Here is a 19,367-nt window from a genome sequence, read left to right as displayed (position 1 = left end):
AACTGTAGCATATATGAGGAACACAGTTGATTATTTGCCATAATTATCAATTATCTAAGATAAATTAACTAATTATAATAATTAATAGAATTATTAATATGAACTAACAAGCACGGAGCACCACCCGGAAACCAGGACCAATAACCGAACAAGGTAATCTCATAAATGGGATTTCACCTAGAATGTTAATATCTGCGAGATATCAACATTCAAGGGTGAACAAAGAAGGGTTGAATTCAAGCTCTGACTCCTTCAATCAGCCACTTCTCACAATATGTTACACACAATAATGACAAAAGAACTTCTCTTTAAAGATATAACATTGTTTATTAAACTTAGCAAAATTAACAAAGTTAACAAATACTTCATTCAATAAACAGCTATTCTAAAATCTAATTCTACCAAACAAAACACAAACAGCTTTGCACAGAGTTGGACACTTGCAGGGGAATGCGTGTATGTATGTATGTGTGTGTGTGTGTGTGTGTGTGTGTGTGTGTGTGTGTATGTGTGTGTGTGTGTGTGTTAGTAGCAAGAGAGGAAGGAGGGAAAGCGATCGTGAGAGGGAGAGAAGCGGCTCTTTTGTCCACAGAGAGCGCACGTACGGACGGCAGTCTGTAACGTACGTTGTCTGGTTTCTGATCGACAAATCAGTTTACTTTCTCACTCACGGTGGCACAGAAGTAGCAGTTGTCCCGACCGGGAAAAACACAAAATAGTCTAGCGTGGTGAACACAACTAACAGGAAGCAAACTTAAAATACTCCTCAGAGTAAAGCAGAGAAAAATGGACTCGGCGGTCCGTCAACTCACACAACAAGAACAATAGCGATAAAGCTAAAAAGGCTAAATGCTAAACAACAGCAACTGATGCTGAAAAGAACACACAACTAACACTGCCTATGCCCAGACTTATGCCTCTTACTTGGTCGCTTCAGAAAGTGCGCAGGTTGTGTGTGTGTGTAGTCCGTCTTAATGTCCATCTTTGTTCTTGGCTCGGAGGCAGACGGTGCCGTTCTCGCACGTCGTCGAAAACAAGGCAGCTGGCTCTGAGTGGAGTGGCGGATAGAACAGCAGAGACGACTCGGCGAAGACGCGCAGGGCAGAGCCGGTCCACGTTATCCCGAAGTAACTTCATTTCCTCTTTCTCGGGGGAATTTGAGGACGCTGGTTGCAGCAGCGGTCTCTCTCGGGTCCAGGAATGTGTTCGGGTGAACACGGGCAAAGTCTCGTCTCGTCCGACGAGGGGAGTCTTCGATGAGGGGAAAACATGTTCGTGGGGTAGTCAAGCTAACTCACAGGGAAACAGGAGTTACCCCTAGCTCAGTGACATGGGAAAGACGTGTAGTTTGGGCGTGCTCGCTTATAAAGGGGTGGTGATGTCATGGCTGCGTCCTCAGGACGCTCCGCTGTGCAGGAGCGTCTCCGCCAATGAGGGACCGATGTTGACTGCTCCCTGCTGAGGTGTGAAAATCGCAAAGCATCCTTGGAAATGGAGTTTGCTCCACCCTCATGGCAGGTCCATTACAGTTTTAATACGGAGCTCCGGAACTCCAGCCTTCCTGAGTTTTTCCCTCATATAGGCTATAGTTTTTCTTAATCATTACTACAATATATGATTACATATGTAATAGTCTCCTCAGCCAAGTTAGAAAAAATATGTGCATGTATGAACAACAGCAATTGGAGAAGATGACAGGCAAAAAGTAATCATGTTAAATAATCATGATCTCAATATTGAACAAAAATGATTGTGATTATAATTTTTGCCATAATCAAGCACCCCTAAAAACAGCAAATTGTGATTTACGTACACACATACACACACACAAAGTTTAAATATGTATGTGATAAATTGTAAATATGTATGTAATGAATTGTTTTCTTTAAGAAACTCTTACTTGAACATTTTTCAGTGTGCTCCTAAAGTTATATGTATGCTCCTAATTTCTGTCATTTAGGAGCACATGTACTCCTTGAAAAAAAGTAATGATTGAACACTGCTGTCACTGCTGCAGTCCAAGGGCTTCTGTCACAGGCAGTAGATGTTTACTTTACCCATCCCCCCCCCTCCCATTCTCTCTCTCTCCCTCACAGTTGGAAGGAAAGATTTCAAAGTGATCTTCTTGTGAAAAATCCTCATAAATCCCATAAATTTGGCCAAATCCTACATAAAAATATCATTTTTTTGTAGGAATTTTCGTCGCGAATCCATTGATACAGGTTTGAAAGTGGTGGGACTTATAGTTTAGACGCCAGATGCCCCAGTTTGGCACAAAGTCCATGCCCAGAATTTGCCTCCCCATTGGTTTACATTGTAAGGTGTAATGTCGCACTCCAACTTTCAGGGCTTACTAAATCTAAACCGTTCGAGTTATTACAAAGTTTTTAATAACTTTTGCTCAACACAGTGTGATAAGTCATGTATTCAAGTTTGAAGCCGATACCATTAACGCCCTAGGAGGAGATAGCGTTTATTCAAGGTCCAAAATTGGCAAAAAATCATACTTTGAAATTGACATTGCAGATTTCCTGTTGGATTTAGGTCAGGGGTGTCAGCGTATGATTTGTAGGTCTTGATGAGACGAATAATTGGGTTTTGGTTCGATCTCTCTACGACATTCCTACGGGCCGTGGTGGCCGTTTTAGATACATAGGTGGCGCTAGAGAGCACATTTTGGCACTTTGGGGTTTAATTTTTACATTTTATCAAATTTTTCACCATTCCTGATGTGCGTGCCAAATTTGGTGAGTTTTTGAGCATGTTTAGGGGGTCAAATTTAGAGTTAAAGTGGCGTAATAATAAAGAATAATAATAATAATAATAATAATAATAATAAGAAACAAACAAACACACGAAAAACAAGAGGGTCTTCGCCCTTTGGGCTCAGGCCCTAATTAAAGCTGCAAGCAGCGTTGAACGGGCCTTCGCGCCCTTGCGCACGTCGGGACGCGGCGCAGTCAGTTGAGCTTGTGGGAACCAAGAAAACGTTTGGAGATGATCAGTGTGAGAGTCTTTTACACACAATACTAACCAGTGTCTCTCTGTGAGCCCACCCCTCTGTTCACAGACAATTATGAATTATGAAATCAAAATATTGTTAACCTTAATCAATAATTCAGGTACCAACTGTAGGATCTGCGAAGAACACAGTTAATTATTTGCTATAGTTATCAATTAAAAATGATCGTGATTATAATTTTTGCCATAATCAAGCACCCCTAAAAACAGCAAATTGTGATTAACATACACACACACACACACAGAGTTTAAATATGTATGTGATAAATTGTAAATATGTATGTAATGAATTGTTTTCTTTAAGAAACTCTTACTTGAACATTTTTCAGTGTGCTCCTAAAGTTATATGTATGCTCCTAATTTCTGTCATTTAGGAGCACATGTACTCCTTGAAAAAAAGTAAGGATTGAACACTGCTGTCAGATATGTAGAAGCATTAAGTAACTGGAGTGTGGTGCAGTCCAAGGGCTTCTGTCACAGGCAGTAGATGTTTACTTTACCCATCCCCCCCCTCCCATTCTCTCTCTCCCTCTCAGCTGGAAGGAAAGATTTCAAAGTGATCTTCTTGTGAAATATCCTCATAAATCCCATAACTTTGGCCAAATCCTTCATAAAAAAATCACATTTTTTTGTAGGAATTTTCGTCGCAAATCCATTGATACAGGTTTGAAAGTGGTCGGACTTATAGTTTAGACGCCAGATGCCCCAGTTTGGCACAAAGTCCATGCCCAGAGATTGCCTCCCCATTGGTTTACATTGTAAGGTGTAATGTCGCACTCCAACTTTCAGGGCTTACTAAATCTAAACCGTTCGAGTTATTACAAAGTTTTTAATAACTTTTGCTCAACACAGTGTGATAAGTCATGTATTCAAGTTTGAAGCCGATACCATTAACGCCCTAGGAGGAGATAGCATTTATTCAAGGTCCAAAATTGGCAAAAAATGGTATTTTGAAATTGACATTGCAGATTTCCTGTTGGATTTAGGTCAGGGGTGTCAGCGTATGATTTGTAGGTCTTGATGAGACGAATAATTGAGTTTTGGTTCGATCTCTCTACGACATTCCTACGGGCCGTGGCGGCCGTTTTAGATACATAGGTGGCGCTCTCGAGCAAATTTTGGCACTTTGGGGGTTAATTTTTACATTTTATCAAATTTTTCACCAGACCTGATGTGCGTGCCAAATTTGGTGAGTTTTTGAGCATGTTTAGGGGGTCAAATTTAGAGTTAAAGTGGCGTAATAATAAAGAAGAAAGAAAGAAACACACGAAAAACAATAGGGTCTTCGCCCTTTGGGCTCAGGCCCTAATTAAAGCTGCAAGCAGCGTTGAACGGGCCTTTGCGCCCTTGCGCACAGCGGGCCGCGGCTAAGTCAGCTAAGCTTCTGGGAACCAAGAAAACGTTTGGAGATGATCAGTGTGAGAGTCTTTTGACACACAATACTAACTACTTTCTCTCCGTGAGCGCACCCCTCTGTTTATCACAGATAATTATGGATTATGAAATCAAAATATTGTTAACCTTAATCAATAATTCAGGCACCAACTGTAGGATCTGTGAGGAACACAGTTGATTATTTGCCATAATTATCAATTATCTAAGATAATTAACTAATTATAATAATTAATAGAATTATTAATATGAACCAAAAAACACGGAGCACCACCCGGAAACCAGGACCAATAACCGAACAAGGTAATCTCATAAATGGGACTTCACCTAGAATGTTAATATCTGCGAGATATCAACATTCAAGGGTGAACAAAGAAGGGTTGAATTCAAGCTCTGACTCCTTCAATCAGCCACTTCTCACAATATGTTACACACAATAATGACAAAAGAACTTCTCTTTAAAGATATAACATTGTTTATTAAACTTAGCAAAATTAATAGTTAACAAATACTTCATTCAATAAACAGCTATTTTAAAATGTAATTCTACCAAACAAAACACAAACAGCTTTGCACAGAGTTGGACACTTGCAGGGGAATGCGTGTATGTATGTATGTATATATGTATATATATGTGTGTGTGTGTGTGTGTGTGTGTGTGTGTGTGTTAGTAGCAAGAGAGGATGGAGGGAAAGCGATCGTGAGAGGGAGAGAAGCGGCTCTTTTGTCCACAGAGAGCGCACGTACGGACGGCAGTCTGTAACGTACGTTGTCTGGTTTCTGATCGACAAATCAATTTACTTTCTCACTCACGGTGGCACAAAAGTAGCAGTAGTCCCGACTGGGAAAAACACAAAATAGTCTAGCGTGGTGAACACAACTAACAGGCAGCAAACTTAAAATACTCCTCAGAGTAAAGCAGAGAAAAATGGACTCGGCGGTCCGTCAACTCACACAACAAGAACAATAGCAATAAAGCTAAAAAGGCTAAATGCTAAACAACAGCAACTGATGCTGAAAAGAACACACAACTAACACTGCCTATGCCCAGACTTATGCCTCTTACTTGGTCGCTTCAGAAAGTGCGCAGGTTGTGTGTGTGTGTGTAGTCCGTCTTAATGTCCATCTTTGTTCTTGGCTCGGAGGCAGACGGTGCCGTTCTCGCACGTCGGCGAAAACACGGCAGCTGGCTCTAAGTGGAGTGGCGGAGAGAACAGCAAAGACGACTCGGCGAAGACGCGCAGGGCAGAGCCGGTCCACGTTATCCCGAAGTAACTTCATTTCCTCTTTCTCGGGGGAATTTGAGGACGCTGGTTGCAGCAGCGGTCTCTCTCGGGTCCAGGAATGTGTTCGGGTGAACACGGGCAAAGTCTCGTCTCGTCCGACGAGGGGAGTCTTCGATGAGGGGAAAACATGTTCGTGGGGTAGTCAAGCTGACTCACAGGGGAACAGGAGTTAACCCTAGCTCAGTGACATGGGAAAGACGTGTAGTTTGGGCGTGCTCGCTTATAAAGGGGTGGTGATGTCATGGCTGCGTCCTCAGGACGCTCCGCTGTGCAGGAGCGTCTCCGCCAATGAGGGACCGATGTTGACTGCTCCCTGCTGAGGTGTGAAAATCGCAAAGCATCCTTGGAAATGGAGTTTGCTCCACCCTCATGGCAGGTCCATTACAGTTTTAATACGGAGCTCCGGAACTCCAGCCTTCCTGAGTTTTTCCCTCATATAGGCTATAGTTTTTCTTAATCATTACTACAATATATGATTACATATGTAATAGTCTCCTCAGCCAAGTTAGAAAAAATATGTGCATGTATGAACAACAGCAATTGGAGAAGATGACAGGCAAAAAGTAATCATGTTAAATAATCATGATCTCAATATTGAACAAAAATGATTGTGATTATAATTTTTGCCATAATCAAGCACCCCTAAAAACAGCAAATTGTGATTTACATACACACACACACACACACACACAGAGTTTAAATATGTATGTGATCAATTGTAAATATGTTATAATGAATTGTTTTCTTTAAGAAACTGTTACTTGAACATTTTCAGTGTGCTCCTAAAGTTACATGTATGCTCCTAATTTCTGTCATTTAGGAGAACATGTACTCCTTGAAAAAAAATAAGGATTGAACACTGCTGTCAGATATGTAGAAGCACTGAGTAACTGGAGTGTGGTGCAGTCCAAGGGCTTCTGTCACAGGCAGTAGATGTTTACTTTACCCATCCCCCCCCTCCCATTCTCTCTCTCCCTCTCAGTTGGAAGGACAGATTTCAAAGTGATCTTCTTGTGAAATATCCTCATAAATCCCATAACTTTGGCCAAATCCTACATAAAAATCACATTTTTTGTAGGAATTTTCGTCGCGAATCCATTGATACAGGTCCATGTCCAGAATTTGCCTCCCCATTGGTTTACATTATAAGGTGTAATGTCGCACTCCAACTTTCAGGGCTTACTAAATCTAAACCGTTCGAGTTATTACAAAGTTTTTAATAACTTTTGCTCAACACAGTGTGATAAGTCATGTATTCAAGTTTGAAGCCGATACCATTAACGCCCTAGGAGGAGATAGCGTTTATTCAAGGTCCAAAATTGGCAAAAAATGGTATTTTGAAATTGACATTGCAGATTTCCTGTTGGATTTAGGTCAGGGGTGTCAGCGTATGATTTGTAGGTCTTGATGAGACAAATAATTGAGTTTTGGTTCGATCTCTCTACGACATTCCTACGGGCCGTGGCGGCCGTTTTAGATACATAGGTGGCGCTAGAGAGCACATTTTGGCACTTTGGGGTTTAATTTTTACATTTTATCAAATTTTTCACCATTCCTGATGTGCGTGCCAAATTTGGTGAGTTTTTGAGCATGTTTAGGGGGTCAAATTTAGAGTTAAAGTGGCGTAACAAGAAAGAAGAAAGAAACAAACACACAAAAAACAATAGGGTCTTCGCCCTTTGGGCTCAGGCCCTAATAATAATAATAAGAAAGAAACAAACACACGAAAAACAATAGGGTCTTCGCCCTTTGGGCTCAGGCCCTAATAAGAAAGAAACAAACACACGAAAAACAATAGGGTCTTTGCCCTTTGGGCTCAGGCCCTAATAATTCCTTTGGAAACAAGAGGGCTTCGCGCTGGTCAGCGCTCGGGCCCTAATAAGAAAGAAACAAACACATTTTTAGGGTCTTTGCCCTTTGGGCTCAGACCCTAAAAATGTGATTTTTATGTAGGATTTGGCCAAAGTCATCGGATTTGTGAGGATATTTGACAAGAAGAGTACTCTGAAATCCTTCTCTAGCTGAGAGGGAGAGAGAGAGAATGGGAGGGGGGATGGGTAAAGTAAGACCTGTCAGCCCAGGTCTGAAAACATCTACATGCCTGTGACAGAAGCCCTTGGACTGCGCCACACTCCAGTTACTTAGTGTTTCTACACATCCGACAGCAGTGTTCAATCCTTACTTTTTTTTCAAGGAGTACATGTGCTCCTAATTAGGAGCCCACATATAACTTTAGGAGCACACTGAAAAATGCTCAAGTAACAGTTTCTTAAAAAAACAATTAATTACATACATATTTACAATTTATCACATACATATTTAAACTCTTTGTGTGTGTGTGTGTGTGTGTGTGTGTGTGTGTGTGTGTGTGTATGTAAATCACAATTTATGTTGTTTTTAGGGGTGCTTGATTATGGCAAAAATCATAATTATGATTATTTTTGTTCAGTATTGAGATCATGATTATTTAACATGATCACTTTTTGACTGTCATTTTTGCCAGTTGCCGATGTTGATATATGCACATATATTTTCCACTTGGCTGAGGAGACTATTATACATGAAATCATATATTGTACTAATGATCAAGAAAGACTATAGCCTATATGAGGGAAGAACTTGAATGATGAGCTACTGAACTCCAGTCTTCCTAAGTTCTTCCTTCATACATTGTCTTTCTTGATCATAGTATAATCTTTGCTTGCATGCATAATAGCCTCCTCAGCCAGCTGATAAAAATATGTGTACATATCGGCATCAGCAATGGGCCACAATGAGTTGGAAATATCAGCATATCGGATATCGGCAAAAATCCAATGTCGTGCATCCTTAGTTAAAAGTCTTTACATTCCTCAAAATAGAATTGATGAAAATTAGGAAATTAATTTGTTTTACACACAAACTCATCAAGGGTTTTCAATTTACCATCAAAGAAGCCCTTCGATTGTGCTGCGGCCCGACGTGCACAATGGCGCCAAGGCCTGTTCAATGCTGCTTGCAGCTTTAATTTCTAGGAAATTTCGTTGCGAAGCCATTGATACAGGTTTGAAAGTGGTCAGACTTATAGTTAAGATGTCAGAAGCCTCTGTTTGACACAAAGGTCATGCCTCCCCATTACTTTACATTGTAAGGGTGATGTTGCACTGCAAATTTCGGGGCTTATCAAATCCAAACTGTTTGAGTTATTACAAAGTTTTCAACAACTTTTTTCAGCACAGTGTCGTAAGTCATGTATCAAAGTTTGAAGTCGATACCGTTAACGCTCTCGGAGAAGATAGCGTTTGTTCAGGGGCCAAAATTATATTGACAGACTAATTGTGGACTTCCTCTTGGATTTAGGTCAGGGGTGTCAGCATATGATTTGTAGGTCTTGATGAGACGAACAATTGAGTTTTTGTTCCATCTCTCCATGACATTCCTACGGGCCGTAGCGGCCATTTTAGATACATAGTTGGCGCCAGATAGCTCATTTTGGCACTTTGGGGGTTAATTTTTACATTTCATCAAATTTTTCACCAGACCTGATGTGCATGCCAAATTTGGTGAGTTTTTGAGCATGTTTAGGGGGTCAAATTTAGGTCTGAAGTGGCGAGATAATAAAGAAAGAAAGAAACACAACAGATACAAAAGGGTCTTCGCCCCTTTGGGGCTCAGGCACTAAAAGATTGAATTGAAGCTGCAAGCAGTGTTGAACGGGCCCTCGTGCCTCCGTGCACATCAGGCCGCAAAGCAATCGAAGGGCCTCTGTCACGGGCATGTTGATGTCTTCAGACCCGGGCTGTTTTCAGACAGTGCAAGGAGATAAACATCACTTCCTTCCGTCTGTGTTGCTCACACCTGTGTCATCAAAATTATGCAAGTTTTAGGCCCATTCACTTGAATTTCAGTTAGTAAAGTTAAAACTCCTGAGGAGTTTGTGTTTAAAACAAATTAATTTCCTAATATTCATCATCTATTTTTAGAAAAGAAAAGACTTTTGACCCACATGACCTGGTCAAAGTTTGATTGAAATGTGTACTGTCAGGTGTGTAGAGACAATAAGTAACTGCAGCTGGACACAGAAAAATACTCATATATTTGAATGGAGAGTTTGAGCGAACCGCTAGGTGCTCAGGCCCTAACAAAGGCCTTTATCACTAAACTGTCACTCTCACTCCATTTTTTCCCTTCCCCTCATAGGTCATCCCCACTACTGAATGATACATATAAGATCTATAATTATTGTAAAATACATGATAATTAAAGCTACAACCACCGTTAACAGGCCTTCGCACCTCCACGCACGTTGGGCCGCGGTGCAGTCAAAGGGCTTCTGTCATGGGCATGTAGATGTCTTCAGACCTGGGCTGTTTTCAGACAGTGCAAGAAGGAGATAAACATCACTTCCTTTGTCCACTGTTTTGCCTGCTGTTGGGGCTGCTTCGCTGAAATTTCATAGGGGACGCTATTCAGCCAGTTTTCATCACTGATGGAATACTGTCATGTACACATGCTCAGGCCGGGAGTCTTATCAAACATGTAAAGTTTGGTGCAGACTGGAGCATTTACAATAAAGTTATAGCAACTTCCTCTGTCATGGCGAAATATCAAATCTCAACAGTGTGAGGATGAGAATTTTCTGCAGGGTGACCTCACACTTGTGTCATCAAATCATGCAAGTTTTGCACCCATTCACTTGAATTTCAATTAGTAAATTGAAAAGTCTTGATGAGTTTGTGTGTAAAATAAATTAATTTCCTAATTTTCATCAAGTTCATTTTTAGAAAATTAAAGATTTTTAACTAGGGATGTACAATATTGGATTTTTTGCCGATATCCGATATGCCGATATTTCCAACTCATTGTGGCCGATTGCCGATGCCAATACCGATATATGCACATATTTTTACCAGCTGGCTGAGGAGACTATTATGCGTACAAACACAGATTATACTATGATCAAGAAAGACAATATATGAAGGAAGAACTTAGGAAGACTGGAGTTCAGTAGCTCAGCATTAAAACTTTAATGAACCTGCCAAGTTGGAGGACCAGTAGAGTTTTCTTTGAGTTTATTAGACAGACAGGATTAATGTGTAGGATTTAATCTCTGGTCCACAGTCCGGAGCAGGAAGTGGTGGTAATGCACCTAATACGCTGGTTGCCATTGACCGGCATAAACCAAAGACGAAATTTTTTTTCCAAACATAGTGGTACATCCTGGCAGCCAAAGTGTTTCCTGTCTGTGCAGCTGAACACAGAAGCTCCTCCGCGGACTGTTTCACACCGACAGTCCCGGTGTATCCTCTGCAGGCTCCACTTCACTCAGCTGCCCGACAGACCCGCTGCTTCTTCCCACTTTAACCTGAATAACTTACCGGGGCTCAGTGCTCCGGTTGGATCCAGCTGGAGAGACGAGGCTAACGTTAGCTGGGAGGCTAACGGAGCGTTAGCCACAGCATGACCGGAGGGAAGCACAGCCAGCTAATTAAAGCTGCAAGCAGCGATGATTGGGCCCTCGCACCCTTGCGCACGACGGGGCGTGGTGCAGTCGAAGGGCTTCTGTCATGGGAATGTAAATGTCCTCAGACCCGGGCTGTTTTCAGACAGTGCAAGAAGAAGATAAACATCACTCTCATTGTTCATGATTTTGCCTACTGCTGGGGCTGCTTTGTTGAAATTTTGTAGGGGGCGTTATTCAGCCAGTTTGCATCACTGATGGAATATTGTCATGTAGACGTGTTCAGGCCGGGACTCTTATCAACCATGTAAAGTTTGGTGCAGACTGGAGCATTTACACTAAAGTTATAACAATTTCCACTGTCTTGGCGAAACATCAAAACTCAACGCCACGCCACAGCAACATGCTTCAACAATAGCTAAATCTTTTTATAACTTTTGATCACAAACTAGTCTAGATGACACACACTGATTTTGAAGTCGTGATGATGAATTCCGTAGGAGTTTGTTAAAGTATAAGGCACTGAAATCACAAAAACAGAACAGTAAATTCGAAATGGACAACTTCCTGTTGAGTTTAAGATATGGATATAGATACTTTTTTGTGCGCCCTGGCATAATATGTGTGTACTGATTTTCATACATGTAGGTTTAACGTGGTGCGGGGGTTGCGTCGTTGAATTATTATAGGGGGCGCCATCGAGCCATTTTGCCACGCCCATGCCCACGAACCATCAAATATTAAATTTTTCACCACTTATGACAAATGTGCAAAATTTTATACGTTTTCGAGCACCTTTAGCCCCTAAAAAATGCCTATCTTCATGGAGAAGAATAATAATTCCTTGAGTTACAATAGGGCCTTCGCACTGTTCGGTGCTCGGGCCCTAATAATTCATTCAGATATAATAGGGCCTTTGCACCACCAGGTGCTCGGGCCCTAATTAAAGCTGCAAGCAGCGATGATCAGTCTCTTGTATGTTTGCGCACGTTGAGGTGCGCTGCAGTCAAAGGGCTTTACAGTGGGCATGCAGATGTTTTCAGGACCGGGCTCTTACCAGAGGTTGCACGAACAAGTTAAATATTACTTTCTGTGTGCTCTATGTGCCACTACACAACACCCACTAATTATACTTCATGTTGCTATATATCAAGTGCAGACCACACCCTGCAAATTTTCACATGAATCGGATGATTTTTGTCAAACAAGACTGAATGTTTTGTTGCCAGTATGCGGTGCAACGCAAGAGAGTCATTAATGCAACAACGTATTTAGTGGAGGTCGATTTAAGGGCATATGCATTTTCATGAATATCGGACAATGCACAAAGGAGTTAAATATCACTTCCTGCATCCACTATGTGGTGATAGAGAACACCCACTAATTATAAGTCATGTTATTGTATATCATGTGTAGACCGCACCATGTATATTCCATGAATATCGGATGATATTTGTCATATAAGGCTGACTTCCTGTTGTCAGTAGGTGGCGCTATGACTATGACTCAATATTGACATGTAGATGTGTTCAGGCCCAGGACTCTTATCAAGCATGACAATACTGGGGCAGATTGAACAATGTAAAGTGGAGTTACAGCAACTTCCTGTTTAATGCCCCAAACATGTTTTGGGCAAGATTCACTGGCATGCCACACCAAGGGCGTTCCATGTAATATAAAAAGCTTTGCAATTTAGCGTTTAAAAGTCCTTTAGGTGTAACCTACCAAATTTGAAGTGTCCCGGGCACTTTTGGCTCGGGCCCTAATAATAATAATAATAATAATAATAATAATAATAATAATAATAATAATAATAATAATAATGATAATAATAATAATAAACGCTTCAAAAAACAATAGGTTCCTCGCACTTTCAGTGCCAGGGACTGTTGGGCTCCTGGCTCTTTCGTGCTCAGGCCCTAATTAAAAACATTCCCGGTAGAGGAAAAAAAGCAATTAGGCTTATTATTTTAAGATAACTATTAACATCAATTGTATGATGTCCATCGCCCGTTCCCTCCGCGCAGGCGCCAAGACGGCATTTCCGGGTACGACATGCAGTATAAATAGGCTGGTGTGCTCGGACGACGGTAGAACATACGAAACCAATGATTCCCATATGTCCAGTAGTATCCTTCACCTATGGTAAGTACGGTTCCAAACATGCGGAGATTACTGTACAGTTTGCTAGAAAGGCGTAAGTAACTTTATAAGCTGAGAAGCAATGTTAAGATAGTGACGTTGGTGGGTATTCGCTGGAGCGCTCATTTCAGCCTGCTGCTAACAGTTAGCTTAGCTTTGTCCTGTATGTCTGTCCTCCGCAGTGCCCAGCCGGCTTGGTGAAGATGCCAAAATGGCTACCGGCAATTACTTCGGTTTTACCCATGGCGCTGCCGCTCAGTACAGGTAAGGCGACCTTCAACACTCGGATTTTCAATACGCTGCGCAATGTTTTTTTTTTTTTTTTTTTTTTTTTTAGCTCTAACGGTAACGTTAGCGGATTCTGTATATCGTGTATGTCATACGTCTGTGCAGACTTTATATTTCTCACTGCTGCCATTGTTCAAGCTGGGGGAGGGGGCGTTTATCCCTCTGCTGTTGCAGTTGGACGTAATCGGGCGTTCAGACTGAAAAAGGCATTACTCAAGAGGGTGCGTTGATGCCCCTTGCGTTTTTACCATACAGGTACAGATGAGAGAATGAAATATAACACAGGAAGTCCAGTCTCATTCATGACTTAAAGGGGTTCAGACGCCGAAGCACCACATAGGGGTCTATAATATTATAATGCCCCCCTGCCCGCGTGGCGATATCAGTTTTTGCATACCTAATAGTTGTAAATAAGTGGTTGTAAATAAAAGCTTAGGTAAACCTTACCTTACCTCAGCTACTCTATTGTCTATCGTAGCGAAGGCCTTATGGATTGATAGATGGATCAGTCACTGTCTTAAAACGTCGTTAAAAATCTCGTTTGACACACCGTCTATATGGTCCTCTATAAAGATCCATATTTGGAAATAGAACATAGAACAACAACCAATGGGGGATTAAGTAACAGCTCAAGAATACAAATATATTTGTGTGGTTTTAGTCGGTGCACTAAAAGATGTCAATCATTTCATAGCAGGTCTCAGTCTTGTGTTTTGAATTTTGTTTGTGGAGCTGTCCATTAATTTGGATAACAGATTGTACATTTAAAAAAATAATAAAATTCATATATATAATATACTCATACATATACATACCGCTGCGTAGCTGTAACTCCTGAAAAGGCAGCAAAATATATAATATTGTTCGCCGTAAAAAGCACTACTGTCGGGGCAAGCTGCACCCCATTACCTACATACCATTCTTACTAATAGTTATAACTGTATAACACAATAATTAATAACCCACAACTAGTCAGTTGACAAACTCTGTGTAGTTGCCTGGGAAACTATTGGTAGCATAGCTGCTTTTAAGGAATAGGGCAGTGTGTATTTTGTGCGCATGGCATGTGAGAGGTTACGTGAGAGAGTGAGGGGCGGAAAAGTGACAGTGACTGTGAGCGGAGCAGAGGAAAAGGTTAGCAGTAAGTTGTCAATCTGGCAGTAAATGTACAGTACAGGCTACAGTGTGTTAGTTAATAAATGCTATAGCTTTCTCAAGACCAAGAAAAGTCATATCTGTTGTTTCCCCAACTGCTGGAAAAGTGAAGGGGGTTAGCCCCAAAGTTAGCAACAGTGGGGTAGCCTAACCTGCAGACGTTAAACAGAGAAATGTGTGGCTGCTGAGTCTCCAGAGTTTTATTCTGAGCAAGTTTCTCATCAATGTCATATTCATGTTCTTCAAGGTTTTCATTTAATAGGCATAAAATGTCAAGAAGTGTAACTGCCAATTAAAGAGGAATTGTATGTAATATTCATTCACCTTAAATACATGTGAGTGTACATATATCTATGTGTGTGAGTGTACAAGGTAAATGTGACAATCGTGATATCAATTTCAGGTGAGCTCGCCCAGCCCTACCATGTTCCCATGCAGAGCATACTCACATCCATGCACAACCTTTGGGGAAATTGCAACTTGACTTCTAACTTTTTACCTCTTCTCTTTTTTGTGTTGTTCTACCAGTCAGCAGCCAGCTGCCGGGGTAGCATACACACATCCCACCACAGTGGCCAGTTACACAGTTCATCAAGCACCTGTGGCAGCACACACCGTGGCAGCGGCCTATGCTCCCACTGCAGCTACAGTTGCTGTAGCTAGGCCTGCGCCTGTCGCTGTGGCAGCTGCTACTGCTGCAGCATATGGAGGATACCAGCCAACCCATGCTACCACTGACTATGGATACCCTCAGCGTCAGCCTGAAGTCCCTCCACCACCACCACCGGTCACCTCACAGAACTACCAGGTGCACCACTAGCTTTTTTTTTTTTTTTTTTTTTTTTTTAAGATTGCTACTAGAGATGCATTTTTCTTGGCCAATTCAATTCTGTTTTTTTTTTTTGTTTTTTTTAAAAAGTCTGACCTGCTGATTCAGATTTTGGCCAATCCTGATTTTCCTCTTTCTAAGAACTATAATTGCAACATTCACATTTTTGAATACATTTTCAATTGTATGTTCATGATACAACATTGCTAATTATAAAACACAAAACATGAACACAATATTTGGTTTTCAAAGTACAAGATGAGCTATTAAGTTCATTGATGTCAACTCAAAGTAAAATACTGATAAAACATTTAACAGTGGGGCAAATAAACTCTGACTATTAATTCAAATGTACCATTTTATGTTTTTCACACAGCAGGAGTCATGGCAGTTTATCAGATAATGAGAAAGAGGTTAAATTTAAATGCAAACAAAAATAGCAGCAGTATGAACAGAAGAGGCACATAAAATATTAATATCGGACTTTTCCGTAAAAGCTGAAATCACCTGGTTTCAGGTAAACTACGTGTAAACAGCTGTTTCTCTCTTTCAGCTCTTTCACTCACTCACTCACTCACACACACACACACAGACATTGACTGGGAGAAAGTTTTTCCCGCTCCTCCTTGCATTTTTGCAGAGCGTGATGTTTGAGGGATTTCTGCCCGTTTGAAATCATCCCACAGCATCTCAATAGGATTAAGATCTGGGCTTTGACTTAGCCATTTGAGAACTCTCCATTTCTTTCTTTTGAGCCATTCCTTGGTAGATTTACTGGAATATTTTTTTTTTGTCATTGTGATGTTGCATGGTCCACATCCACTTTCAGCTTCAACTTTTGGACTGATGGTCTCACTTTCTCCCCAAGCACCCTCTGATACAAAAAAGAATCCACAGTGGATTCTGTGATGGTGCACTGGCCAGGCCCTGCTGCAGCAAAGCAGCCCCAAACCAGGACATTTCCAATCCCATGCTTCACAGTTGGTATTAGGTTCTTTTGCTCAATTGCTGTCTTTGGTTTGCACCAAACGTGTCTTCTGTCACTCTGCCCAAATAATTCAACATTGGATTCATCTGTCCAAAGCACATTGTTCCAGAAGTCCTGGTCTTTGTCTAGGTGTGCTCTGGCAAACTTTATTCTTGCCCTGATTTATTTAATTTTTTTTTTTTTTTTACAGCAAGGGTTTCCTCCTTGCACACCTTCCAAGAAAATCAAACTTGTGCAGGTAGATGCATGTACTTTGACGTCATCTTTGGCAAGAGCTAGCTGTAGGTCCCGTGATGGCATTTTAGGATTGTTGGAGACTTGCTGAAGCATCTTACAGTCTGCTCTCGGGGTGAACTTGCTAAGACGGCCTCAGCTGGACATGTTGGCAGTCGTTTTTTTTAAATGTTCTCCACTTGTAAATTATTTTCCAGACAGTGGAATGGCTGATTTCTATTTGTTTGGAGATCTTTTTAGATCCCTTCTCAGACTCATACACATCTACAGTCTTCTTTCTGAAGGCCTCACAGAGTTCTTTTGATCTCGCCATGGTGATAACAATCAAGACCAAAAAAACTAAATGACTGAGGTTTAAATTAGACAGGCTGCAATCCACACAATCCTCTCTTATGATGATCTAATCATTTGCACCTGATGCGGTGCACTTCGTTCTAATTTTAGCCATTTAAAGTAGAAATAAATGTGGGAGTGTCCTAACTTTTCCTCACAAGAAAATTGCATTTATATTAATTGCATTTTACAAAACATTTTTTACGAGACATTTTTTTTTTCTTTTTTTTAAAAAATTTGTGTAGTTATATTAACTATATCTCTCAATATTTAAATGAAGATCAAATGTTTAAGATCAAATGTTTAATGTTTTTATGGGGTGTCCTATCTTTTTCACATGACTATACTATTTTGGGCTGGACCGACTTAACATCTGTCCCACCTTGAGCAGACCTGGGATGGTCCAGGGGCCAGATGCATAAAATGATATGTACGCACAAAAACCATGCATACATGACAATGTTAGGTTGATAACCAGCTGCACTGATTGTTTTTTTTTTTTTTTTAAGTTAACATTGATTACTTTTGTTTAATTTTATCATTCTTTTAATTTACATAGTAGTCAACATTTTATTTTGCTCTTAATATTCTTTTTATTTTATCCTTAGTTGTGTTACATCTTGTAAAGTTGGTTTAGATATGAATGTTACAAACTAATCACTGACTACATTTCTGAGATATCACTGCTGACGATGGTCTATGGTCCATGTTAGGGCTGCTCGACTGTGGCAAAAATCGTAATCATGATTACTTCGGTCAATATTGAGATCATGATAACTTCACACGATTACTCATTGATATCATATCATTTTATTGTGGACTTTGTGAACAAATAGCCTTGCTGTTTTTAATTTAATGCAGCCATGTGGGCAGCCTGCAGCTGCAGCTCCGCCATCACCTCCACCTGCCGTGGTCTCCCTCAACCCGCCTCTCACCGGGGCTGTACGAAGAAATGAAACCGGCTGTATCATGTATCCCGCTCCGCATCTGCAGATTGATCCATGCAGGAACCAAACATACAAAAATATGCAGGACAATTTTGGGAAGGTGATGGAAAAAGTTAGTTTCGAGCCCTGTAAGGTGCTATAACTCTCATGCATCCTGCGATGAGTTAAATGTTTGTCTAAATTCCCTCAGTCACCATTGTCTTTTCTAAATGTTAACACGTTTCTCCCATCCTCACCAGGGCCGGTTGAAAAATCAGACCTTCTGATCAATTACATGTTAATTGCTGTTGAGCCAAAACTCAGGACCATTGCTGGAGTGTGCACCAGCTTTTCAATCTCATGACACATTTAGTCACATCTGACCAAACACTCAGTGAATCTCTCAATGTCTTCACAGTGGAGGCAAAACCTAACTTTTACATTTAAGTCGTTTGGCAACATATCTTATAGGTCACACAATATTAGGTAATTTAATATGCTATTAATGAATTTATATTGAATTATTTCCCACCAGACATTTTGGCCGTTGATGTTTTCATCTGCCGGACAACATGTGATACCAGCTAATGTAAACCCTGCTGGATCAAAGGAGAGATCATTACACGGAGCGAAACATCCTCACATCTAAATAGAATCCAAAGTCTGACTGAAACTAAAACAAAGTAGCCTGTAGATGTCTCAATAAGTCGGTTTCCACCACTGGACATTTGACTGTTCAATTCAAACACATTCATGCTGTGAGGAAGACTCTGCTCTCTCTGTCTCTCACTGCGCTGTCTGGCTGTTCCAACACATGATGCGCTGGATTTACAACACCAGACAAAACCAGAGAATCATTGAGAAACAGAATTCGGCACCACTAACGTATCTTGATTATCTTGTTTTCATCATCATTGGAAGCCAAAATCGCAATTGAAAATAAAATTTGATTAATCGAGCAGTCCTAGCCCATGTGCTGAATTTATGATATGGACGGTATAAAGAGCCGCGTGTGTTGAAGAAAATTCACTAGAATCCTTGTTCAAAGTTTGCTGTGGTGGAAGTGGTTTAATAGCATTCCGGAAATGCAGTAAGCATACTGACACAGAGCTCTGATACAGTAGACTGACCCAGAGCAGAAGAAATGGAAAGACTTTATACAGTAAGGATCAAAGCACAAACGGTGAACAAAAGATACAATAAGGATCAAAGTAGTGACCAACAAATGGTGAACAAAAGATAGGAGGGGAGGGCATTTACATACAAGCTCAAGGCAAATCCAGGGGCAAGACAGGAGGGGTCAAATCAGCAGGGGTCAGGAGGTGGAAAGGAC

General features: G+C 40.9%; 1 protein-coding gene across 1 annotated transcript; it reads left to right on the top strand.

Annotated features, from left to right (window-relative positions):
- The first annotated feature begins 13,187 nt into the window (after positions 1 to 13,187).
- LOC137191738 (zinc finger RNA-binding protein-like) lies at positions 13,188 to 15,631 on the top strand. The gene is made up of 3 exons (XM_067602093.1): positions 13,188 to 13,284; positions 13,464 to 13,545; positions 15,253 to 15,631. The coding sequence occupies exons 1-3, from the start codon at positions 13,248 to 13,250 to the stop codon at positions 15,542 to 15,544; spliced, it is 411 nt and encodes a 136-aa protein (XP_067458194.1). The 5' UTR covers positions 13,188 to 13,247; the 3' UTR covers positions 15,545 to 15,631.
- Positions 15,632 to 19,367: the final 3,736 nt, after the last annotated feature.

This window comes from Thunnus thynnus, chromosome 2, assembly GCF_963924715.1.
Source record: "Thunnus thynnus chromosome 2, fThuThy2.1, whole genome shotgun sequence".
In the NCBI taxonomy this organism is placed as follows: domain Eukaryota; kingdom Metazoa; phylum Chordata; class Actinopteri; order Scombriformes; family Scombridae; genus Thunnus; species Thunnus thynnus.
Note: the sequence above shows the minus strand (reverse complement) of the source record. Positions and strands in the feature narration are given on the sequence as shown.

Excerpts from the sequence above, each read along its gene's own strand:
- LOC137191738 (XM_067602093.1), top strand. The coding sequence starts at position 13,248 with ATGATTCCCATATGTCCAGTAGTATCCTTCACCTATG. Across the intron at positions 13,285-13,463 it reads AGTAGTATCCTTCACCTATG|TGCCCAGCCGGCTTGGTGAA; the intron begins GTAAGTACGGTT and ends TGTCCTCCGCAG. Across the intron at positions 13,546-15,252 it reads GGCGCTGCCGCTCAGTACAG|TCAGCAGCCAGCTGCCGGGG; the intron begins GTAAGGCGACCT and ends TTGTTCTACCAG.